General features: G+C 42.8%; 1 protein-coding gene across 6 annotated transcripts in view; it reads left to right on the top strand.

Annotated features, from left to right (window-relative positions):
• The window catches only part of LOC115194768 (Fc receptor-like protein 5), a 342937-nt gene that overhangs the window by 274170 nt on the left and 41255 nt on the right, over positions 1-27512 (top strand). For all 6 annotated transcript variants that reach the window (XM_029754693.1, XM_029754691.1, XM_029754692.1 and 3 more), the window contains exon 4: positions 13705-13947. In XM_029754693.1, the coding sequence (XP_029610553.1) occupies positions 13705-13947 (243 nt within the window). The remainder of the gene's footprint in view (positions 1-13704; positions 13948-27512) is intronic.

The following is a 27512-nucleotide window of genomic DNA, read 5'->3' as shown; positions in this document are numbered from 1 at the left end:
ATTCTGATTGGAATGTGTTTTAATATAATGTGTGTCGTACTTTTCATTCAGCAGCTGTCCTTTAACATCAGTCATATACTGGTCATATACTGTATAGCATTATGGTTGATACATTGTAAATGCCTTCACTTTTCATGTCTATACAGATTAACTGATAGATGTTGTGGTTCAGGCATTATTGTTACAGGTTCAGTATAATGTTATATCGTTACATGTTACAGAGATAGAAAACATACAGGAGAGGAGAATTCAATTATTATCATTATCTTTATTTGACCATTTTGGTCTCTATAGTACTTCAGCATTATTTTATTTAAACATTAAACCAATGTAGTCCTATTGTTTTATTGTGGTTGTTTTGTGCAAAACCGTTATTTTACAATGAATCATCCTGGTAAGATATTGCTTTTGTCTTTGTAGCATATAGAATGAAATAAATGATTTTCCTCAATCATGTAGCCTGTTTTTAATCTGTTCAGAATGACATCACAACCACTCTGTTTTTAATTTCATTCACTTCCCTTTATGTATCTTCTAAATACTCCATTCCAGGTTTCCCCTACAGCCCCCAGGGCCTTGAGTATCTTCTAAATACTCCATTCCAGGTTTCCCCTACAGCCCCCAGGTCCTTGAGTATCTTCTAAATACTCCATTCCAGGTTTCCCCTACAGCCCCCAGGGCCTTGAGTATCTTCTAAATACTCCATTCCAGGTTTCCCCTACAGCCCCCAGGGTCTTGAGTATCTTCTAAATACTCCATTCCAGGTTTCCCCTACAGCCCCCAGGGCCTTGAGTATCTTCTAAATGATCCATTCCAGGTTTCCCCTACAGCCCCCAGGGCCTTGAGTATCTTCTAAATGCTCCATTCCAGGTTCCCCCTACAGCCTCCAGGGCCTTGAGTATCTTCTAAATGCTCCATTCCAGGTTTCCCCTACAGCCCCCAGGGCCTTGAGTATCTTCTAAAGACTCCATTCCAGGTTTCCCCTACAGCCCCCAGGGCCTTGAGTATCTTCTAAATACTCCATTCCAGGTTCCCCTTACAGCTCCCAGAGCATCTTCTAAATACTAATTATTTTCTTCAATTCATGCCAACAAAGCCACTACACAACACTAAACAATACATTAATTGCACTATAACGGTGACAAACGTTGCACACAAACTGTTAGGGCCTACATAAAGCTGTCCCAACAGCAGAGCCTGCTTTTCAGCACCATGGAGTGAATCCTCACCACCACTACCCCAGAGCCTCAGCGGAGCCTTGTCTGGCAGTGAAACAGCTCATTCATCCTCATTTACTGCCTTTTTAAAAACATAGCTGATATAGCTGACTTGTTTATTAAACAAATGTGGTTTCTACTGACAATTGAGATGTACAATCTATGGCATAAGGGAACGATGAGTGGATAAGACTTCAGCACTTTTGAAATGTACAGCGACAGAATTCAGAACATGGGCCATCCTTACAGTATTCTACCTGAACACCAAGTCAGAACCGTAGGATAAAAAAAGGGGCATATAAGCAGACAATGAAAGCTCTTTCAATATTCGATGATGGCATTTCTCTAAACCAGGCTATTGGCTACATGTGCACCACCAAGTCAGAACAGTAGGCTAAATTATGAGGGGGAAAGAGACCAAATGATTTGGGTGAGGAACATGGGCTACTAACAGCTTACCTCCCAACATACACGTAGGATGACTTTCTGAGCTACAGTATACAGATCTACCTGGCATATTACATCATTTATGCAGCAGCATACAAAACATTTTTGGGGGCGTCACGGCATTCCTTCTTGTGGGCAAATTTTCTCATCAAACTTTGTCATCAAAGTCTGGTGCTTTCAAGACAACTGGGATCTCTGATAAAAACATTGTCGATTCATGACGTAAGTTATCTTCAGGTCGGAGCTCTAGAAAGAGGCCATAGTTGAATTTTCTAGCTCTCCCTGTAGGATTTTGCGGCGACGTTGTGTCCCCATGAGTGACAGAACACTGAGTCTATCACGGCACAACTACAGAACATTGCCAACCCCTACGCTCTGTATTTTCCGCTGGCTGCCCCACCACCACAGAAAGCACTGAGCTATGCTGAAACACCTGCATTTTGGAGCTGCCTTAAGAAAGAACAAAAGAGACCATGTTTGTATGTGGTTTTATTGACTGACCTTCATGTCTTAACGTAATGTTGGACTGTTGTTTCTGTTTACTTACCCTACATTACTCATCTCATATGTATATACTGTACTCTATACCATCTACTGCATCTTGCTATCTTGATGTAATGTATCACTAGCCACCTTAAACAATGCCACTTTATATAGTGTTTACTTACCCTGCATTGCTCATCTCATATGTATATACTGTACTCTATACCATCTATTACATCTTGCCTATGCCGTTCGGCCATCATTCATTCATATATTTATATGTACATATTCGTATTCATTCCTTTACACTTGTGTGTATAAGGTAGTTGTTGTGGAATTGTTAGGTTACTTGTTAGATATTGCTGCATGGTCAGAACTAGAAGCACAAGCATTTCACTACACTCGCAATAATATCTGCTAACCATGTTTATGTGACAAATACATTTGATTTGATTCATATTCTGTATACGTTTTACAGTCCCCTAACCAATTGTGCATTGTGTGTGTTTTTTCGCTTTATTTGTAACTTATTTTGTACATAATGTTTCTGCCACCGTCTCTTATGACCGATAATATCTTCTAGACATGAGGACAGTGATAACTCACCCGACAAGGCCCTCAGACCCATCATTCGCAGGAGAAAGAGATGGAGATGTTGGGGACGTAGGTCTGAGTGCCTTGTAAGGATCCAACGGCGAGTGGGTAATCTGTGTTTACCATCAAATTCTAATAGCCAATCAGGATACAACACATGGAGCACTGCCATCTAGTGGACAGATCAGGATACAACACATGAAACACTGCCATCTAGTGGACAGATCAGGATACAACTCATGGAGCACTGCCATCTAGTGGACACATGGAGCACTGCCATCTAGTGGACAAATCAGGATACAACACATGGAGCACTGCCATCTAGTGGACAGATCAGGATACAACACATGAAACACTGCCATCTAGTGGACAGATCAGGATACAACATATGGAGCACTGCCATCTAGTGGACACATGGAGCACTGCCATCTAGTGGACAAATCAGGATACAACACATGGAGCACTGCCATCTAGTGGACAGATCAGGATACAACACATGGAGCACTGCCATCTAGTGGACAGATCAGGATACAACACATGGAGCTCTGCCATCTAGTGGACAGATCAGGATACAACACATGGAGCACTGCCATCTAGTGGACAGACCAGGATACAATACATGGAGCACTGCCATCTAGTAGACAGATCAGGATAAAACACATGGAGCACTGCCATCTAGTGGACAAATCAGGATACAACATATGGAGCACTGCCATCTAATGGACAGATCAGGATACACATGGAGCACTGCCATCTAGTGGACAGATCAGGATACAACACATGGAGCACTGCCATCTAGTGGACAGATCAGGATACAACACATGGAGCACTGCCATCTAGTGGACAGATCAGGATACAACACATGGAGCACTGCCATCTAGTGGACAGATCAGGATACAACACATAGAGCACTGCCATCTAGTGGACAGATCAGGATACAACTCATGGAGCACTGCCATCTAGTGGACACATGGAGCACTGCCATCTAGTGGACAGATCAGGATACAACACATAGAGCACTGCCATCTAGTGGACAGATCAGGATACAACACATGGAGCACTGCCATCTAGTGGACAAATCAGGACACAACATATGGAGCACTGCCATCTAATGGACAGATCAGGATACACATGGAGCACTGCCATCTAGTGGACAGATCAGGATACAACACATGGAGCACTGCCATCTAGTGGACAGATCAGGATACAACACATGGAGCACTGCCATCTAGTGGACAGATCAGGATACAACACATGGAGCACTGCCATCTAGTGGGCAGATCAGGATACAACACATGGAGCACTGCCATCTAGTGGACAGATCAGGATACAACTCATGGAGCACTGCCATCTAGTGGACACATGGAGCACTGCCATCTAGTGGACAGATCAGGATACAACACATAGAGCACTGCCATCTAGTGGACAGATCAGGATACAACACATGGAGCACTGCCATCTAGTGGACAAATCAGGATACAACACATGGAGCACTGCCATCTAGTGGACAGATCAGGATTCAACATATGGAGCACTGCCATCTAGTGGACACATGGAACACTGCCATCTAGTGGACAAATCAGGATACAACACATGGAGCACTGCCATCTAGTGGGCAGATCAGGATACACACATGGAGCACTGCCATCTAGTCGACAGATCAGGATACACATGGAGCACTGCCATCTAGTGGACAGATCAGGATACATCACATTGAGCACTGCCATCTAGTGGACACATGGAACACTGCCATTTAGTGGACAGATCAGGATACACATGGAGCACTGCCATCTAGTGGACAGATCAGGATACAACACATGGAGCACTGCTATCTAGTGGACAGATCAGGATACAACACATGGAACACTGCCATCTAGTGCACACATGGAACACTGCCATCTAGTGGACAAATCAGGATACAACACATGGAACCTCCAGGTCTAGGAAGCTTTATTTGGTAAGTTTGCAACCATACACTTGTGTTGCTCAAGATAAACACACACAATTACATTATCCAATTGGACATAAAAAATTACAATATAAAACACATTGAAGCCTTTACATCATTCATCATGGACACTACAACTTTCCTTCTGTTAGTAGTAATGAAGCCTTTACATCATTCATCATGGACATAACACTACAACTTTCCTTCTGTTAGTAGTAATGAAGCCTTTACAACTGATACTGTCAGCTGGTTACAGTCAGTGGTTTCTGAATGTTCTCATGATAAACTAACTCTAACTCTGTTGATGGAGGTCAAGGCTGCAGCGTCTAAAGAGAAGTACATGATAAACTGACTCTAATTCTGTTGTGGGAACTTCACACCTCTCTGTTGCTGATACTGTTGATGGAGGTCAAGGCTGCAGCGTCTAAAGATAAGTGTGTTGGTGTGAAAAGGGAAGGAGGGAGAGAGAATATAAGAGAAATGAGAAGTAAAGAGATGGACCGACAGGGTTGTGGTTATTCACCGCTGCTGAAGAGAGCATCTTTTTCCATCCACCATGACGTTCTGAATGAGCAGGGTCACTAGGTAAAGAGAGAGGAGAGAGAGATGAGTGAGGGACAGAGGAGCTGATCCAGTCTACTACAGTGAAGACCTTCAACACCACAGGAACAGTTATAGACCCCAACAGGTCTCAGTGTTTAATCTGTAGTTAGATACATTTATAGACCCCAACAGGTCTCAGTGTTTAATGTGTAGTTAGATAAATTCATACACCCAATCTGTCTGTGTGTGTGTCTGTGTGCGTCTGTTTCCGGTGTGGCTCAGTTGGTAGAGAATGGCACTTGCAATGCCAGGGTTGTGGGTTTGATTCCCACAGGGGACCAGTAAAGGGGAAAAGTACAATAATGTCTCAACTCACTACTGTAAGTCTCTCTGGACAAGAGCTAAATGACCTAAAAATACATGTAAAATGTGTGACAGAGGAACAGATGTGTTTAACAATGGGTGATGTTGTTCACATACAGCTATAACCTCAAACAGACACAGATCTACTGCTCTGATAAGTCTATGTGTGGGGTGGCAGCCTCTATTTTTACTAATGCTTTCAGTTGTAAGTACATTTGGCTTGATGACTTTGGGTATTTTGAGCATCATGTTATACTGTTTAAATGTCAGCCACCAGACCAGAGCATCATGTTATACTGTTTAAATGTCAGCCACCAGACCAGAGCATCATGTTATACTGTTTAAATGTCAGCCACCAGACCAGAGCATCATGTTATACTGTTTAAATGTCAGCCACTGGTGCTGGCCATAACCCTGTGTAGGCCACCAAAGCACTGCCCAACTTTCTTTACTAATTTATCTGAACTATTGTCTGTTGTCCTTGAGAACTATGATATAATCATTGTGTTGGGTGATTTTATTATTCATGTTGACATAGAGACTGACTCCAAGGCCATTGAATGTCTGAATCATTTTAGATCTATGGACATTATCCAACATGTTGCTGGGCCCAACCATAACACAGCCACACTGTATACCTGGTTTTTACCAAGGGGCTTTCTACTGGGCCCACCCATAACCACAGCCATACTCTGGACCTGGTTATTACCAAGGGGCTTTCTACTGGGCCCACCCATAACCACAGCCATACTCTGGACCTGGTTATTACCAAGGGGCTTTCTACTGGGCCCACCCATAACCACAGCCATACTCTGGACCTGGATATTACCAAGGGGCTTCCTACTGGGCCCACCCATAACCACAGCCATACTCTGGACCTGGTTATTACCAAGGGGCTTTCTGCTGGGCCCACCCATAACCACAGCCATACTCTGGACCTGGTTATTACCAAGGGGCTTTCTACAGGGCCAACCCATAACCACAGCCATACTCTGGACCTGGTTATTACCAAGGGGCTTTCTACTGGGCCCACCCATAACCCCAGCCATACTCTGGACCTGGTTATTACCAAGGGGCTTTCTACTGGGCCCACCCACAACCACAGCCATGCTCTGGACCTGGTCCATGAATCATGCAACCAAAAAAATTATTGAAGACAGAGTTAATGAGTACTTGACGTCACAGTTATGTTAACTTGTCAGACTGCACTGTAGCTTAATAAACATACTGTATGTAAAAACACAGAATATCTAAGGGGCTTTTATGTAATTATAATGCAGTGTTTTAATGCTTAATATATCTACCGTTTCTATCATAGAGAGTGAGAGTGTCTGTCTCTCTCTCTTTCTTTCTGTCTCTTTCTCTCTCTCTCTCTCCCTCTCTCAATCTCTCGCTCTCTCTCTCTCTCTCTCTCTCTCTCTCTCTCTCTCTCTCTCTCTCTCTCTCTCTCTCTCTCTCTCTCTCTCTCTGTGTCCCTCTCTTCTATATATCCCCTCTCTCTCTCTCTATCTCTATGTATCTAACTCTCTCTGTCTCTCTTCTCTCTGTCCCTCTCTTCTATATATCCCCTCTCTCTATCTCTATTTATCTAACTCTCTCTGTCTCTCTTCTCTCTGTCCCTCTCTTCTATATATCCCCCTCTCTCTCTATCTCTATTTATCTAACAAAATGTCTCTCTTCTCTCTGTCCCTCTCTTCTATATATCCCTTTCTCTCTATTTCTCTCGCTCTACCTCTCTCTCTGTCTCTCTCTTTCTCTCTCTCTATTTATCTCTCTCTCTCTCTCTCTCTCTCTCTTTCTGTGTCTCTCTTCTCTCTAGGCCCCCTCATTCTGTCACACACATCTTTCACACCTCTCAGTCCTTCTCAAGAGGAAGTATAGATGGGTAGAGAGGAGAGGTGGGTGGGGGGATGGACAGGCTACAAGTCACTAGAGTTTAGATACAGTTAGTGATCGACACGTTGAGATGGAACGCATCTGTCCTCTACTCTGTGAGTTGAATATTATCTAAATAGTTTAATATATATATGGTTCAATGTCTAGATATAATTGTAATATCTGTATGGTTTAATATCTGTATATCTATATCGTTTAATATCTATAACGTTTAATATCTATATGGTTTAATATCTGTATACTTTAATATCTGTATGGTTTAATATCTATATAGTTTAACATTTGTATGTTTTAATATCTATAATATTTCATATCTATATAGTTTACTATCTATATAGTTTAATATCTATATAGTTTAATATCAATATGGTTTAATATCTATATAGATTAATATCTATATAGTTTAATATCTATAAACCGTCTTCCCTTTGGCTCAGTTGCTAGAGCATGGTGTTTGCAATGCCAGCATGGTGTGTGCAACGCCAGGGTTGTGGGTTCGATTCCCACGGGGGGCCAGTACAAGAAAAACTAAAAAAAATGCATGAAATGTTCTCTACTGTAAGTCACTCTGCTAAATGACTGAAATGTAAATATCTAGATAATTTAATATATATATATGGTTTAGTGTCTAAATAGATTAATATCTGTATGGTTTCATATCTATATAGTTTCATATCTATATAGTTTAATATCTGTATAGTTTAATATCTGTATATGTTAATATCTGTATAGTTTAATATCTGTATATGTTAATATCTGTAAATGTTAATATCTAAATAGTTTAATATCTATATAGTTTAATATCTATATAGTTTAATATCAATATGGTTTAATATCTAAATAGTTTAATATCTAAATAGTTTAATATCTGTATAGTTTAATATCTATATAGTTTAATATCTATATATCTTAATATCAATATGGTTTAATATCTAAATAGTTTAATATCTAAATAGTTTAATATATGTATAGTTTAATATCTATATAGTTTAATATCTGTATAGTTTAATATCTATATAGTTTAATATCTATTTTGTCTATTATCAATAAGTCGGAAGTTTACATACACCTTAGCCAAATACATATAAACTCAGTTTTTCACTACTCCTGACATTTAATCCTAGTAGAAATTCCCAGTCTTAGGTCAGTTAGGATCACGACTTCATTTTAGGAATGTGAAATGTCAGAATAATTGTAGAGAGAATGATTTATTTCAGCTTTTATTTCTTTCATCACATTTCCAGTGGGTCAGAAGTTTACATACACTCAATTAGTATTTAGTAGCATTGCCTTTAAATTGTTTAACTTCGGTCAAACATTTCGGGTAGCCTTCCACAAGCTTCCCACAATAAGTTGGGTGAATTTTGGCCCATTCCTCCTGACAGAACTGGTGTAACTGAGTCAGGTTTGTAGGCCTCCTTGCTCGTACACACTTTTTAATTTTACCCAGACATTTTCTATAGGATTGAGGTCAGGGCTTGGTGATGGCCACCCCAATACCTTGACATTGTTGTCCTTAAGCCATTTTGCCTCAACTTTGGAAGTATGCTTGGGGTCATTGTCCATTTGGAAAAGCCATTTGCAACCAAGCTTTAACTTCCTGACTGATGTCTTGAGATGTTGCTTTAATATATCCACATCATTATCTTTCCTCATGATGACATCTATTTTGTGAAGTGCACCAGACCCTCCTGCAGCAAAGCACCCCCACAACATGATGCTGCCACCCCCATGCTTCACGGTTGGGATGGTGTTATTCGGCTTGCAAGCCTCCCCCTTTTTCCTCCAAACATAACGATGGTCATTATGGTCAAACATATCTATTTTTGTTTCATCAGACCAGAAGACATTTCAGTATGTATACTTTTTTTAAATAAATAGAACTTGATAAAATATTTAATATGACCTGTACTACTACTAGTACGCATTTAGTCACATTAAACATTAATCACATTCAGAAATAGCAAGAAAGACAGTCCATTTTTTTTAATTTAAGGTTTAAGGAATAAGGTTTAGGATAGTGTCTCGTATCTATGAGATATAAGAAAGATAAGGAAATATATTTGTATATTCACTTCATTTGTATGGGTTACCTTCAGATGAAGGTTTAATATCTATATATATATATCTCCATACTTCCATTCATTTGTATGGGTTACCATGGGTTACCTTCAGACGTCATTCCGTCAGTAGAAGATGCCTGGTTATTCTTTAAAAGTGCTTTCCTCACCATCTTAAATAAACATGCCCCAATGAAAAAGTGTAGAACCAGGAACAGATACAGCCCGTGGTTCACTCCAGACTTGACTGCCCTTGACCAGCACAAAAACATCCTGTGGCATACTGCATTCGAATCGAATAGCCCCTGTGATATGCAACTTTTCAGGGAAGTTAGGAACCAATTTATACAGGCAGTTAGGAAAGCAAAGGCTAGCTTTATCAAACAGAAATGTGCATCCTGCAACACAAACTCCAAAAAGTTCTGGGACACTGTAAAGTCCACGGAGAATAAGAGCACCTCCTCCCAGCTGCCCACTGCACTGAGGCTAGGAAACACTGTCACCACCAATAAATCCATGATAATTGAGAACTTCAATAAGCATTTTTCTACGGCTGGCCATGCTTTCCACCTGCCACCCCTACCCTGGTCAACAGCCCTACCCCCCCCCCACAGCAACTTGCCCAAACCTCCCCCCTATTCTCCTTCACCCAAATCCAGATAGCTGATGTTCTGAAAGAGCTGAAAAATCTGGACCCCTACAAATCAGCAGGACTAGACAATCTGGACCCTCTCTTTCTAAAATGATCAGCCGAAATTGTTGCAACCCCTATTACTAGCCTGTTCAACCTCTCTTTCGTATCGTCTGAGATTCCCAAAGATTGGAAAGCTGCTGCGGTCATCCCCCTCTTCAAAGGGGATGACACTCTAGACACAAACTGCTACAGACCTATATCTATATATCTATATCTAGCCAAGTTAACAAACAGATCCCCGACCACTTCAAATCCCACCGTACCTACCCACCGTACTACATTCTCTGCTATACAATCTGGTTTCCGAGCTGGTCATGGGTGCATCTCAGCCACACTCAAGGTTCTAAATGATATCATAACCTCCATCGATAAAAGACAATACTGTGCAGCCGTCTTCATCGACCTGGCCAAGGCTTTCGACTCTGTCAATCACCGCATTCTTATCGGCAGACTCAACAGCCTTGGTTTCTCAAATGACTGCCTCGCCTGGTTCACCAACTACTTCTCAGACAGAGTTCAGTGTGTCAAATCGGAGGGCATGTTGTCCGGACCTCTGGCATGTTGTCCGGACCTCTGGCAGTCTCTATGGGGGTGCCACAGGGTCAAATTCTCGGGCCGAGTCTCTTCTCTGTATACATCAATGATGTTGCTCTTGCTGCTGGTGATTCTCTGATCCACCTCTACGGAGATGATACCATTCTGTATACATCTGGCTGTTCTTTGGACACTGTGTTAGCTAACCTCCAGATGAGCTTCAGTGCCATACAACTCTCCTTCCGTGACCTCCAACTGCTCTTAAATGCAAGTAAAACTAAATGCATGCTCTTCAACCAATCGCTACCAGCACCTGCCCGCCTGCCCAGCATCACTACTCTGGACGGTTCTGACTTAGAATATGTGGACATCTACAAATACCTAGGTGTCTGGTTAGACTGTAAACTCTCCTTCCAGACTCACATTAAGCATCTCCAATCCAAAATTAAATCTAGAATCGACTTCCTATTTCACAACAAAGCATCCTTCACTCATGCTGCCAAACATACCTCGTAAAACTGACTATCCTACCGATCCTTGACTTCTGCGATGTAATTTACAAAATAGCCTCCAACACTCTACTCAACAAATTGGATGCAGTCTATCACAGTGCCATCCGTTTTGTCACCAAAGCCCCATATACTACCCACCACTGTGACCTGTATGCTCTCGTAGGCTGGCCCTCGCTTCATATTCGTCGCCAAACCCACAGGCTTCTGGTCATCTATAAGTCTTTGCTAGGTAAAGCCCCACCTTATCTCAGCTCACTGGTCACCATAGCAGCACCCACCCGTAGCACGTGCTCCAGCAGGTATATTTCACTGGTCACCCCCAAAGCCAATTCCTCGTTTGGCCGCCTTTCCTTCCAGTTCTCTGCTGCCAATGACTGGAACGAATTGCAAAAATCACTGAAGCTGGAAACTCATATCTCCCTCACTAACTTTAAGCACCAGCTGTCAGAGCAGCTCACAGATGACAGCACCTGTACATAGCCCATCTGTAAATAGCCCATCCAACTACCTCATCCCCATACTGTTATTTATTTATTTTTTGCTCCTTTGCACCCCAGTATCTCTACTTGCACATTCATGTTCTGCACATCTATCACTCCAGTCTCTGTCACTCCAGTGTTTAATTGCTAAATTGTAATTATTTCAGCACTATGGCCTATTTATTGCCTTACCTGCCTAATCTTACCTCATTTGCACACACTGTATATATACTTTTTTCTATTGTGTTATTGACTGTATGTTTGTTTATTCCATGTGGAACTCTGTGTTGTTGTTTGTGTTGCACTGCTTTGCTTTATCTTGACCAGGTCGCAGTTGTAAATGAGAACTTGTTCTCAACTAGCCAACCTGGTTAAATAAAGGACTTGTTCTCAACTGGCGACCTGGTTAAATAAAGGTGAAATAAAAATAAATAAAAAATAAAGGTTTAATATCTATATATATATATATATATCTCCATACTTCCATTCATTTGAATGGGTTAACTTCAGTCGAGTCCCTTGAGACTTGTGGAGTTTGTATCGTGTTCGTGAGAGTTTGTAGCTGAGAGTCTCCTCTTTCCATAGTGGGGTTATATTAGTTTGTAGTTGAGTCTCCTCTTTCCATAGTGGGGTCATATTAGTTTGTAGCTGAGAGTCTCCTCTTTCCATAGTGTGGTCATATTAGTTTGTAGCTGAGTCTCCCCTTTCCATAGTGGGGTCATATTAGTTTGTAGCTGAGTCTCCCCTTTCCATAGTGGGGTCATATTAGTTTGTATCTGAGAGTCTCCCCTTTCCATAGTGGGGTCATATTAGTTTGAAGCTGAGAGTCTCCTCTTTCCATAGTGGGGTCATATTAGTTTGTAGCTGAGTCTCCCCTTTCCATAGTGGGGTCATATTAGTTTGTAGCCCAAACGGTTCAGTCGGTACAGATAGAAGTTGCGGTACTGACTTCAGATGAATCCCTTGAGAATCGTAGAGCAAAACATACTTTCCACAGCAGATGAGACAACTGAAGAGATAGGAGATGTGGTGTATTGAGACCCATTTAAAAACAGATCTCTCTTCAACTGAAGGACTTTGATGGGGATGTTTGTGTTAATTATATTGGCACTGAAATGCATCAATATACAAATTAATATCTGTGGTACAGCTCAGTGTTTACATCATGTACCATAGTGATAGTTCTCTCTGTGTGTTTCAGTGTTTACATCATGTACCATAGTGATAGTTCTCTCTGTGTGTTTCAGTGTTTACATCATGTACCATAGTGATAGTTCTCTCTGTGTGTTTCAGTGTTTACATCATGTACCATAGTGATAGTTCTCTCTGTGTGTTTCAGTGCTGTTGAGTACACTGGTATACTGTAGCCTCGGACAAGGTGAAGGTGAGTACATTTATCTATTTAAAATACTATTTTCCACCATAATTTGCAAATAAATTCATAAAAAATCCTACAATGTGATTTTCTGGATTTTTTTTCTCATTTTGTCTGTCATAGTTGACGTGTACCTATGATGAAAATTACAGGCCTCTCTCATCATTTTAAGTGGGAGAACTTGCACAATTGGTGTCTGACTAAATACTTTTTTCCCCCACTGTATGTCAACAAACACCATCTACTAACATTATAGTGTTTAGGGGTTCATCTGGTTTCAGATAGCTGATGTTATGTTTATATATGATGTTTATATATTATATACAGCTGGAGCTGTGATCCTGGAGAGACCTGTTTATATATGATGTTTATATATTATATACAGCTGGAGCTGTGATCCTGGAGAGACCTGTTTATATATGATGTTTATATATTAGATACAGCTGGAGCTGTGATCCTGGAGAGACCTGTAAATATATGATGTTTATATATTATATACAGCTGGTGCTGTGATCCTGGAGAGACCTGTTTATATATAATGTTTATATATTATATACAGCTGGAGCTGTGATCCTGGAGAGCCCTGCCCTTCCTGTGACTGAGGGAGATTCTGTGACTCTGCGCTGCAGATATCAGGGAACTCCCTCTGACCTCACAGCTGTTTTCTACAAAGATGGATCCCTCATCAGGGCTGAGTCTTCAGGAGAGATGACCATCCCTGCAGTATCCAAGTCAGATGAAGGACTCTACAAGTGTACCAACTCTAAAGGAGATTCACCAGAGAGCTGGATGACTGTGACAGGTGAGAATATGAGAAACTTTGACATTCAGATTATTTGGTTCTTCTTTACACTGTTAAGTGTGAGATGTTATATTCATAATAATTTGTGTTCTTGTAATCTCGCTTGGTCATTAGACAATACATACAGTACCAGTCAATACATACAGTACCCACTCATTCAAGGGTTTTTCTTTATTTTTTTACTATTTTCTACATTGTAGAATAATAGTGAGGTCATCAAAACTATGAAATAACACATATGGAATCATGTAGTAACCAAAAAAGTGTTAAACAAATCAAAATATACCATATATTCTTCAAAGTAGCCACTCTTTGCTTTTATGACAGCTTTGCACACTCTTGGCATTCTCTCAACCAGCTTCTTGGGGAATATGTGGGAAGGAGTTCCCACATATGCTGGGCACTTTTTGGCAGATTTTCCTTCACTCTGCGGTCCAACTCATCCCAAACCATCTCAATTGGGTTGAGGTCAGGTGATTGTGGAGGCCAGGTCATCTGATGCAGCACTCCATCACTCTCCTTCTTGGTCAAATAGCCCTTACACAGCCTGGAGGTGTGCTTTATGTCGTTGTCCTGTTGAAAAACAAATGATAGTCCCACTAAGTGTATCGCTGCAGAATGCTGTGGTGGCCATGCTGGTTAAGTGTGCCTTGAATTCGAAATAAATCACAGACAATGTCACCAGCAAAGCACCCCCACACATAACACCTCCTCCTCCATGCTTCACGGTGGGAAATACACAGGCGGAGATCATCCGTTCAACTAATTTGCGTCTCACAAGTCCATTACTCGTGTTTAATGGTCCAAGCAAGCCTTTTCCTCTTTTGGTGTCCTTTAGTAGTGGTTTCTTTGCAGCAATTCTATCATGAAGGCTTGTTTCACTCTGTCTCCTCTGAACAGTTGATGTTGAGATGTGTCTGTTACTTGACCTCTGTGAAGCATTTATTTGGGATGCAATCTGAGGTGCAGTTAATTGTCAATTTCTGAGGCTGGTAACTAATGAACTTATCCTCTGTAACAAAGGAAACTCTGTCTTTCTTTCCTGTTGTGATCCTTATGAAAGCCAGTTTCATCATTGCGTTTGATGGTTTTTGCGACTCCACTTGAAGAATCTTTCAAAGTTCTTGAAAAAATGACAGATTTGCCTGACCTTCATTTCTTAAAGTAATAATGGACTGTCGTTTCTCTTTTCTTATTTGAGCAGTTTTTTGCCATAATATGGACTTGGTGTAACGGTCGTCGTACGTCGTCATAATGACTTTTATTGAACACAAACGAAACAAAACAAGAAAACGATCGAACGAACAGTGTTGCAGGCTAACACACAGCAATACAACAACAACTTCCCACAAAATCCCATGACAAAACACCCCTCTTAAATAAGACCTTCAATTAGAAGCAATGAAGAGCAGCTGCTTCCAATTGAAGGTCAACCCCATCAACTAAACATAGAAATAGAAAGACTAAACTAGAACATAGAAATACACTCACATAGAACATTAACCAAAAACCCCGGAACACTCTAAACAAACACCCCTCTACATAAATACATATCCCGAACCACATAAAACAAACACCCCTCTTCCTAAACACATAGCCCAACAAACCCCGAAACACTCTAAACAAATACCCCCTGCCACGTCCTGACCAAACTATAATAACAAATAACCCCTTTACTGGTCAGGACGTGACACTTGGTCTTTTACCAAACAGGGCTATCTTCTCTTTTCTAACCCTACCTTGTCACAACACAACTGATTGGCTCAAACGCACTATGAAGAGAAATTCCACAAAATTGTTTTTTAATAAGGCTCACCTGTTAATTGAAATGCATTCCAAGTGACTACCACATGAAGATGGTTAAAATAATGCCAAGAGTGTGAAAAAACTATAATCAAGGCAAAGGGTGGCTCCTTTGAAGAATCTCAAATATAAAATATATTTTGATTTGTTTAACTTGTTGAGGTGTAAGGGGTAGTATTTTCACGGCCGGATGAAAAACGTACCCAAATTAAACTGGTTACTACTCTGGCCCAGGAACTAGAATATGCATATCATTGGCAGATTTGGATAGGAAACACTCTGAAGTTTCTAAAACTGTTTGAATGGTGTCTGTGAGTATAACAGAACTCATATGGCAGGCATAAACCTGAGAAAAAGTCAACCAGGAAGTGGAGGATCAGAATTGTACTTCTTCTTTCTAGTCCCTTTCGAAACTACAGTATCTGTGGGGTTACGTTGGACTTCCTAAGGCTTCCATTGGCTGTCTAAAGCCTTCAGAATGTTCTTTCAGCATTCTCCTGTCACTGGGCAGATAATAGGAGCTCAGTTACTGAGCTCAGTTACTGAGTGGACTGCCTGGCAATAAAGTGATTGGATATGCGCGGTGCCACGAGAACCGCTGTTCCTTCTTTTTCTCCTTGAATGAATACGCTATTGTCCGGTTGGAATATTATCGCAACTCTACGTTAGAAATACCATAAAGATTGATTTTAAACAACGTTTGACATGCTTCTAAGTACGGTAATGGAACATTTTGACTTTTTGTGTCTCGAATTGCGCTCGCGCATTATGCATTTGGATTATGCATTTGGAACGCACGAACAGAACGGAGGTATTTGGACATAAATATGGATTATTTCGAACAAAAACAACATTTCTTGTGGAAGTAGCAGTCCTGGGAGTGCATTCTGACGAAGATCAGCAAAGGTAAGACAATATTTATAATACTAATTCTGAGTTTAGGTGGCCCCGAACTTGGCGGGTGTCTGTATAGCTCGCTGTGATGGCGAGCTATTGTCACCAGTATAGAGGATTATTTGTATTATTTGGTCAGGGCGTGGCAGAGGTATGTTTGTTTTGTATGGTGGGTAGTTGTATTTCGCACTGCTAGTGAATGTATAGCCTGTAAAACTGTCACTAGTCATTCTTGTTTATTGTTTTCCCGTGTGCTTTATTCAAAATAAATATAAAGATGAGTATTCACATCCCGGCTGCATTTTGGTCGATTCAACACGGCTACACCTGTGTGAGAACTACCCACCTTAAAAGGACCAAGCAGCGGAGGAAATCTGGTGAGGACCGGGGAACACGGCTGGTAAGGGAGCCCGAGAGGCAGCCCCAATAATTTTTTTTGGGGGGGGCACAAGGGTAGTTTGGCTGGGCGAGGATGGAGCCAGCTCCCCGTACCCTTTTTGGGCAGAGACATACTGGACAGGTCCCGTGCTTTGGGGTGATGGGTGCTGTGGCGAGGCCGGGCATTTTCAGGCCGGTACACGCAGTACAAACGCCCCGCATGTGCCAGGGGAAAGTGGGCATCCAGCCAGTAGGGGTGATGCCAGTCCTGCGCTCGAGACCGCCAGTGCGCCTCTACGGTCCAGTGTTTCCCGCTACACGCACTAGCCTTGAGGTGCGTGTCTCCAGGCTGGCACGTCCAGTACCAGCCCCACGCATCAGGCTTCTAGTGCGTCAGCCCAGCCTCGCCAGTCTGGAGCAGCCAGAGCCGCCCGCCAGTCTGGAACCGCCAGAGCCGCCCGCCAGTCTGGAGCCGCCAGAGCCGCCCGCCAGTCTGGAGCCGCCAGAGGCGCCCGCCAGTCTGGAGCCGCCAGAGCCGCCCGCCAGTCTAGAGCCGCCAGAGCCGCCCGCCAGTCTGGAGCCGCCAGGGACTCCCGCCAGCCGGGCGCAGCCAGGGTCGCCCGCCAGCTGGGCGCAGCAGGAATCGCCCGCCAGCCGGGCGCAGTCAGGGTCGCCCACCAGTCCTCCGACGCGGCCAGGGGCACCACCTAAGTGGGCGACGCCGAGGGTGGAGCGGGGTCCACGTCCTGCACCTGAACCGATGGTCATTATGGCCAAATAGTTATATTTTAGTTTCATCAGACCAGTGGACATTTCTTCAAAAAGTACGATCTTTGTCCCCATGTGCAGTTGCAAACCGTAGTCTGGCTTTTTTATGGCAGTTTTGGAGCAGTTGCTTCTTCCTTGCTGAGTGGCCTTTCAGGTTATGTCGATGTAGGACTCGTTTTACTGTGGATATAGATACTTTTGTACCTGTTTCCTACAGCAACTTCACAAGGTCCTTTGCAGTTGTTCTGGGATTGATTTGCATTTTTCGCACCAAAGTATATTCATCTCTAGGAGACAGAACGCGTCTCCATCCTGAGCGGTATGACGGCTGCGTGGTCCCATGGTGTTTATACTTGCGTACTATTGTTTGTACAGATGAATGTGGTACCTTCAGGCGTTTGGAAATTGCTCCCAAGGATGAACCAGACTTGTCGAGGTCTCCGCTGTCCATGGCGGTGCCAAGATGGTGGAGCAAAAAACTGTGTTTACAACGGAGCATTTTAATAATAAAAACCACCGGAAACAGAACAAACAATAAATGGGTACAAAACCCGTCGCTCACCAGATAGACGTGCACATGCACATACAATAAACAATTCCGGACAAGTACATGGGGGGAACAGAGGGTTAAATACACAACATGTAATGATGGAATTGAAACCAGGTGTGTGGGAAGACAAGACAAAACACATGGAAAATGAAAAGTGGATCGATGATGGCTAGAAGACCGGTGACGCCGACCACCGAACGCCGCCCGAACAAGGAGAGGCTCCAATTTCGGCGGAAGTCGTGACAGATTAACAGCGGTCATTGAGGGTCTTTGGGCAAGCAGGACTCACGGCCAACCCAAGGAAATGCACGCTGGGGGTAAGTGAAGCAGACTATCTGGGCTATTCCATAGGGCGAGGGTTGATAAACCACAAAAGAAGAAGGTCGCTGCGATACAGAATTGGCCTCAACCAGTGAATAAGAAAAAGGTATGTGCTTTTCTGGGAATAACCGGTTATTACAGACATTTCATCCAGGAATATGCCATCATTTCAGGACCCCTGTGTGACATGACCTGGAAGGCCCAACCTGTCATGGTACAGTGTCTGTCTGTGTGTGTCTGTGTGTGTTTGTGTTTCTGTGTGTGCGTGTTTGTTTATCTGTCTGTGTGTGTGTGTCTGTGTATATGGCTCAGTGTGTGTGTCTATGTACATGGCTCAATGTGTGTGTCTATGTGTGTTTGTGTGTGTTTGTGTTGCTGTGTCTGTCTGTGTGTGTTTGTGTTGCTGTGTCTGTCTGTGTGTGTTTGTGTTGCTGTGTCTGTGTGTGTGTGTTTGTTTATCTGTCTGTGTGTGTGTGTGTGTGTCTGTGTATATGGCTCAGTGTGTGTGTCTGTTTCCCGTGTGGCTCAGTTGGTAGAGCATGGCCCTTGCAACGCCAGGGTTGTGGGTTTGATTCCCACGGAGGACCAGTACAGGAAAAAGTACAAAAATGTATCAACTAACTACTGTAAGTCTCTCTGGACAAGAGCTAAGTGACCTAAAAAGACATGTAAAATGTGTGACTGAGGGACAGAGGTGTTTAACAATGGGTGATGTTGTTCACATACAGCTATAACCTCAAACAGACACAGATCTCCTGCTCTGATAAGGATCTGTATGTGGTGGGGTGGAGACAGCCTCTATTTTTACTAAGGCTTTCAGTTGTACGCCTAGTTTCCTGAAGCGGGTCACATCTGTGTGTGACAAAGGGACATTGGTGTTTAACTATGGGTGATGTTGTTCACATAAAGCTACTACTAATGCTCTCAGCTGTAAGCATCATGTTATACTGTTTAAATGTCAGCCACCAGACCAGAGAATCATGTTATACTGTTTAAATGTCAGCCACCAGACCAGAGAATCATGTTATACTGTTTAAATGTCAGCCACCAGACCAGAGCATCATGTTATACTGTTTAAATGTCAGCCACCAGACCAGAGCATCATGTTATACTGTTTAAATGTCAGCCACTGGTGCTGGCCATAACCCTGTGTAGGCCACCAAACCACAGCCCCACTTTCTTTACTAATTTATCTGAACTATTGTCTGTTGTCCTTGAGAACTATGATATAATCATTGTGTTGGGTGATTTTATTATTCATGTTGACAAAGAGACTGACTCCAAGGCCATTGAATGTCTGAATCATTTTAGATCTTTGGACTTTATCCAACTTGTTACTGGGCCCACCCATAACCACAGCCATACTATAGACCTGGTTATTACCAAGGGGCTTTCTACTGGGCCCACCCATAACCACAGCCATACTCTGGACCTGGTTATTACCAAGGGGCTTTCTACTGGGCCCACCCATAACCACAGCCATACTCTGGACCTGGTTATTACCAAGGGGCTTTCTACTGGGCCCACCCATAACCACAGCCATACTATAGACCTGGTTATAACCAAGGGGCTTTCTACTGGGCCCACCCATAACCTGGTTTACTGGATGTTTCTGGTCATGAATAATGCAACCCAAAAAAATCATTGAAGACAGAGTTAATGAGTACTTGACACTACAGTCACCCTGGTTCAATTCCAGGCTGTATCACAACCGGCCGTGATTGGGAGTCCCACAGGGTGGCGCACAATTTTTAAAATCTAATTCAGTAATATATTTGTCCTATTGTAAAGTGTAGCCTAATGGCCAAAATGGGCCTCTTGCCATGTATTTGATGCTTAAGTACTCTAAAAGCAGATTTGCCCCAACAAAAAGTTGCATTAACAAATATATTCATGTATTATTAACCCTGCATTATAATTGGATATGAATTTAGAATCCTCTAAATGTAATTCGATCTAGCTGTCCATCACTACTGTAAATAAAACACAAAATATCTAAGGGGCTTTTATATAATTGTAATGCAGGTTTAATAATAATAATAATAATAACAATATTATTAAATAATGACAATATTACAAACTTTAATTAAATCGCTTTAGTGCGGTTCATATGATGGAGGTGCACATGGGCCTATTTATATAATGAGTATGAAATCAGAGGGCAGACATTTTTTTATACTATTACATTTTAAAGCATTAGACCTCTCACTAAAGGCTTCAGTCATATAAAGTTATACTTAAATCCGAACTGGTTGGAGATTATAAGAGTACATGGCCATAAAGGCTAGATCATTTTTCAAGCTGTTCAAACATTCACAGATGACCAGCAGGGTCAAATAATATAAACAGTGGTTGTAGAGGGTGCAGCCGGTCAGCACCTCAGGAGTAAATAATAATAATCCCAGTGGTTGTAGAGGGTGCAGCCGGTCAGCACCTCAGGAGTAAATGATAATAATCCCAGTGGTTGTAGAGGGTGCAGCCGGTCAGCACCTCAGGAGTAAATGATAATAATCCCAGTGGTTGTAGAGGGTGCAGCCGGTCAGCACCTCAGGAGTAAATGATAATAATCCCAGTGGTTGTAGAGGGAGCAACAGGTCAGCACCTCAGGAGTAAATGATAATAATCCCAGTGGTTGTAGAGGGAGCAACAGGTCAGCACCTCAGGAGTAAATGATAATAATCCCAGTGGTTGTAGAGGGGGCAACAGGTCAGCACCTCAGGAGTAAATGATAATAATCCCAGTGGTTGTAGAGGGGGCAACAGGTCAGCACCTCAGGAGTAAATGATAATAATCCCAGTGGTTGTAGAGGGAGCAGCCGGTCAGCACCTCAGGAGGAAATGTCAGTTGGCTTTTCATAGCCAAGCATTCAGAGGTCAAGACAGCAAGTCTGTGTGCGAGAGGGAGAGAGAGACTGTCTGTCTCTCTCTCTTTCTCTCTCTCTCTTTCTCTCTTTCTCTCTATCTCTCTGTCTCTCTCCCTCTCTCCATCTCTCTCTCTCTCTGTCCCTCTCTTCTATATACCCCCCTTTCTCTATATCTCTATTTATCTAACTCTCTCTGTCTCTCTTCTCTCTGTCCCTCTCTTCTATATATCCCTTTCTCTCTATTTCTCTCTCCACCTCTCTCTCTGTGTGTCTCTCTCTCTTTCTATTCCTATCTATCTCTCTCTCTCTCTTTATCTCTCTCTCTGTCTATCTCTTCTCTCTCTATCTCTCTATTTGTCTCTCTCTTCTCTCCCTCCCTCTCTCTCTATCTCTCTCTCATTCTGTGTTTCTCTCCTCTCTAGGCCCCCTCATTCTGTCACACACATCTTTCACACCTCTCAGTCCATCTCAAGAGGAAGTATAGACGGGGAAAGAGGAGAGGTGGGTGGGGGGATGGACAGGCTTCAAGTCACTAGAGTTTAGATACAGTTAGTGATCGACACGTTGAGATGGAACGCACCTGTCTTCTACTCTGTGAGTTGAATATTACCCAAAAAGTTTAATATATATACAGTGGGGAGAACAAGTATTTGATACACTGCCGATTTTGCAGGTTTTCCTACTTACAAAGCATGTAGAGGTCTGTAATTTTTATCATAGGTACACTTCAACTGTGAGAGACAAAAATCCAGAAAATCACATTGTATGATTTTTAAGTAATTAATTTGCATTTTATTGCATGACATAAGTATATGCAGGTCTAATAAATAGTTTATTTATTAAACTAATAAATGTTTAGTTTAATATCTATATAGTTTAATATCTGTATGATGTGATATCTTATAGTTTAAAATGTGTATGGTTTAATATCTACATTGTTTAATATCTGTAAGGTGTAATATCTATAAGGTTTAATATCTGTATAGTTTAATATCTGTATGGTTTAACATCTGTAAGGTTTAATATCTATATGGTTTAATATTTGTATGGTTTAATATCTGTATTTTTTTATATCTGTATGGTTTAATGTCTGTATGGTTTAATATCAACATAATGTGATATATATAAATATAGTTTAATATCTGTATGGTTTAATATCTATATAGTTTAATATATATATATATATATATATATATATATATGGTTCAATATCTGTATAGTTTAATATCTGTATGGTTTAATATCTGTATAGTTTAATATCAACATAATTTAGTATACATGTGGTTTAATATCTGTATGGTTTAATATCAACGTAATTTAATATATATATATATATATATATATACCTCAACAAAAACCCCCAAATAAACCCCTAACTAAAGGGAGGGAAGAGAGGGTGGCTGCCGTTAACGACGGCTCCTGTGCTACACCCCCCCCCTCCCCAACCAACCTATACTGGAGGTGGCTCAGGCTCAGGTCTACTTCCCCCCCCCAACCTGTCCACCCCTGCTGAATGCTCAGGGCTGTAGAGCGTCTCTGGGAGCTCCGGACTGTAGGCCGACTCTGGAAGCTCCAGACTGTAGGCAGAATCACTCGGTTCCGGACCGTAGGCAGACTCACTCGGTTCCGGACCGTAGGCAGACTCACTCGGTTCCGGACCGTAGGCAGACTCATTCGTTTCCGGACCGTAGGCAGACTCACTCTGTTCTGAGCTGTAGGCAGACTCACTCGGTTCTGAGCTATAGGCAGACTCACTCGGTTCTGGCCTTTAGGCAGACTCATTTGTTCCGGACCGTAGGCAGACTAATTCGGTTCTGGACCGTAGGCAGACTCACTCGATTCTGAGCTGTAGGCAGACTCACTCGGTCCTGAGCTGTAGGCACACTCACTCGGTTCTGAACTATAGGCCCTCTCACTTGGTTCCGGACTGTAGGCTGTCTCACTTGGTTTCGGACTGTAGGCCGTCTTACTCGGTTCCGGACTGTAGACCCTCTCACTTCGTTCCAAACTGTGGGCCGTCTCACTCAGCTCTGAACAGTGGGCCGTCTCTCTTGGATCCAAACTGTAGGCCGTCTCACTCGGTTCCGGGCTATACACTATTACCGGACACTCTGGACGGGGAACTGTTTCCGGACACTCTGGACGGGGCACTGTCTCCGGACACTCTGGACGGGGCACTGTCGCCAGACACTCTGGACGGGGCACTGTTGCCGAATACTCTGGACGGGGCACTGTCGCAAGACACTCTGGACGGGGCACTGTCGTCGGACACTCTGGACGGGGAACTGTCGTCAGACACTCTGGACGGGGCACTGTCGCCGGACACTCTGGACGGGGCACTGTCGCCGGACACTCTGGACGGGGCACTGTCTCCGGACACTCTGGACGGGGCACTGTCGCTGGACACTCTGGACGGGGCACTGTCGCTGGACACTCTGGATGGGGCACTGTCGTCGGATACTCTGGACGGGGTACTGTCTCCGGACACTCTGGACGGGGCACTGTCGTCGGACACTCTGGACGGGGTACTGTTGCCGGACACTCTGGACGGGGCACTGTCGTCGGAAGCTCGGGACTGGGCTGACGCACTGGAAGCCTGATGCGTGGGGCTGGTAGTGGAAGCACCAGCCTGGAGACACGCACCTCAGGGCTAGTGCGGGGAGCAGGAACTGGCCGAGTTGGACTGGGCTAACGCACTGGAAGCCTGATGTGTGGTGCTGGTACTGGATGTGCCAGTTTAGGGACACGCACCTCAGGGCTAGGGCGAGGAGCGGGAACAGGCTAAGTTGGACTGGGCTGACGCACTGGAAGCCTGATGCGCGGTGCTGGTACTGGATATGCCAGTTTGGGGACACGCACCTCAGGGCTAGTGCGGGGAGCGGGAACAGGCTGAGTTGGACTGGGCTGACGCACTGAAGGCCTGGTGCGTGATGCTGGCTGTGGATATACCGGACCGTGGAGGCGCACTGGCAGTCTCGATCGCACCTCCTGCACAACCCGTCCTGGCTGGATGGAACTAGTAGCCCTGCACGAGCGGAGTGCTGGTACAGGGCGAACCGGACTGTGCAGGGGCCTGATGGTTGCCATGCGTAGAGCAGGCATAGGGTAGCCTGGACCTAGGAGGCGCACCAGCAACCAGATGCGCTGCGCAGGCATCCTCCTACCAGGCTGGATGCCCACTCTAGCACGGCACTTGCGAGGGGCTGGGATCACTCGCACTGGACTGTGCGTGCGTATGGGCGAGATCGTGCACACTTCTGCATACCTTGGCGCCCTCCACTCCATACGTTCCTCACAATAACCACGGGGAGCTGGCTTAGGGCTCACCCTTGGCCCAGCCAAACTACCCGTGTGCCCCCCCAAAAATCATGGGGGTGCCTCTCCGGCTTCCTCGCCAGCCGTGTTCCCCGGTAGCGTTCCCAGTCCTCACCAGACTTCCTCCATGGGCCCTCTCCAGCCAGAATCTGCTCCCAAGTCCATGACGTGCGACAGTCCACCCGTTGCTCCTTCCTCCGCTGCTGTGGTGGGTAGTTCTGTCATAGTTGTCGTAATGTTGAGACCAAGGCACAGCGGGTTGCGTGCTCATCATGAGAACAAATACCCTCTGCCACGTCCTGACCAAGCTACAATAACAAATAGACCCCTATACTGGTCAGGACGTGACAGTATGGTTAAATGTCTGTATGGTTAAATATCTATATGGTTTAATATCTTCATGGTTTAATATATATAAGGTTTAATATCTATATAGTTTAATATCTATATAGTTTAATATCTATATAGTTTAATATCCATATGGATGAATACCTATATGGTAAAATATCTATATAGTTTAATATATGTATAGTTTAATATCTGTATATGTTAATATATGTATAGTTCAATGTCCATATAATTTAATATCTATATAGTTTAATATCTATATAGTTTAATATCGATATAGTTTAATACATGTATAGTTTAATATCTGTATATGCTAATATCTGTATAGTGTAATATCTAAATAGTTTAATGTCTATATGGTTTAATTTCTATATAGATTAATATCTATATAGTCTATTATCAATATGGTTTAATATCTATATGGTTTAATATCTATATAGTTTAATATCTGTATGGTTTAATATCTGTATGGTTTAATATCTGTATGGTTTAATATCTATATGGTTTAATATCTATATGGTTTAATATCTGTATGGTTTAATATCTATATAGTTTAATATCTATATGGTTTAATATCTGTATGGTTTAATATCTGTATAGTTTAATATCTACATAGTTTATTATCTATATGGTTTAATATATCCTCTAAAAGGGTGGTTCTAGTCAGCTCACATATAGAATTGTTTTAGATGGTCTACCATGGATCATTGGAATTTCAGGACTCCTGTCTGTATATTTTTTTTTAATAAAGATGATTTGATAAAATATTTATTTTGGCCTGTCCTACTAACACATTCAGAAATGGCAAAAAAGACAGTCAAAAAATGTATCATAAGGTTTTGGAGAGTCTCTCCTATAGCCACAAGATATTAGAAAGCTAAGGAAATATATTCCATTTATTTACCTTCAGACGAGTCCCTTGACAGTTGTAGCTGTTAGTTTGTAGCTGAGAGTCTCCTCTTTCCATAGTGGGGTCATATTAGTGTGTAGCTGAGAGTCTCCTCTTTCCATAGTGGGGTCATATTAGTTTGTAGCTGAGAGTCTCCTCTTTCCATAGTGGGTTCATATTAGTTTGTAACTGAGAGTCTCCCCTTTCCATAGTGGGGTCATATTAGTTTGCAGCTGAGTCTCCTCTTTCCATAGTGGGGTCATATTAGTTTGTATCTGAGTCTCCCCTTTCCATAGTGGGGTCATATTAGTTTGTAGCTGAGTCTCCCCTTTCCATAGTGGGGTCATATTAGTTTGTAGCTGAGTCTCCCCTTTCCATAGTGGGGTCATATTAGTTTGTAGCTGAGAGTCTCCCCTTTCCATAGTGGGGTCATATTAGTTTGTAGCTGAGAGTCTCCTCTTTCCATAGTGGGGTCATATTAGTTTGTAGCTGAGAGTCTCCCCTTTCCAAATTGGGGTCATATTAGTTTCTAGCTGAGTCTCCCCTTTCCAAAGTGGGGTCATATTAGTTTGTAGCTGAGTCTCCCCTTTTCATAGTGGGGTCATATTAGTTTGTATCGGAGTCTCCTCTTTCCATAGTGGGGTCATATTAGTTTGTATCTGAGAGTCTCCTCTTTCCATAGTGGGTCATATTAGTTTGTAGCTGAGTCTCCTCTTTCCATAGTGGGGTCATATTAGTTTGTAACTGAGAGTCTCTTCTTTCCATAGTGGGTCATATTAGTTTGTAGCTGAGTCTCCTCTTTCCATAGTGGGGCCATATTAGTTTGTATTTGAGTCTCCTCTTTCCATAGTGGGGTCATATTAGTTTGTAGCTGAGTCTCCCCTTTCTATAGTGGGGTCATATTAGTTTGTAGCTGAGAGTCTCCCCTTTCCATAGTGGGGTCATATTAGTTTGTAGCTGAGTCTCCCCTTTCCATAGTGGGGTCAAATTAGTTTGTAGCTGAGTCTCCCCTTTCCATAGTGGGGTCATATTAGTTTGTATCTGAGTCGCCTCTTTCCATAGTGGGGTCATATTATTTTGTAGCTGAGAGTCTCCCCTTTCCATAGTGGGGTCAAATTAGTTTGTAGCTGAGAGTCTCCCCTTTCCATAGTGGGGTCATATTAGTTTGTATCTGAGAGTGTCCTCTTTCCATAGTGGGGTCATATTAGTTTGTATCTGAGAGTCTCCCCTTTCCATAGTGGGGTCATATTAGTTTGTAGCTGAGACTCCTCTTTCCATAGTGGGGTCATATTAGTTTGTATCTGAGAGTCTCCCCTTTCCATAGTGGGGTCATATTAGTTTGTAGCTGAGTCTCCTCTTTCTATAGTGGGGTCATATTAGTTTGTAGCTGAGTCACCCCTTTCTTTAGTGGGGTCATATTCATTTGTAGCTGAGTC

This window comes from Salmo trutta, chromosome 5 (assembly GCF_901001165.1).
Source record: "Salmo trutta chromosome 5, fSalTru1.1, whole genome shotgun sequence".
Classification (NCBI taxonomy): domain Eukaryota; kingdom Metazoa; phylum Chordata; class Actinopteri; order Salmoniformes; family Salmonidae; genus Salmo; species Salmo trutta.
The sequence above is the reverse complement of the archived record's forward strand: the minus strand, read 5'-3'. Positions and strand labels throughout refer to the sequence as shown.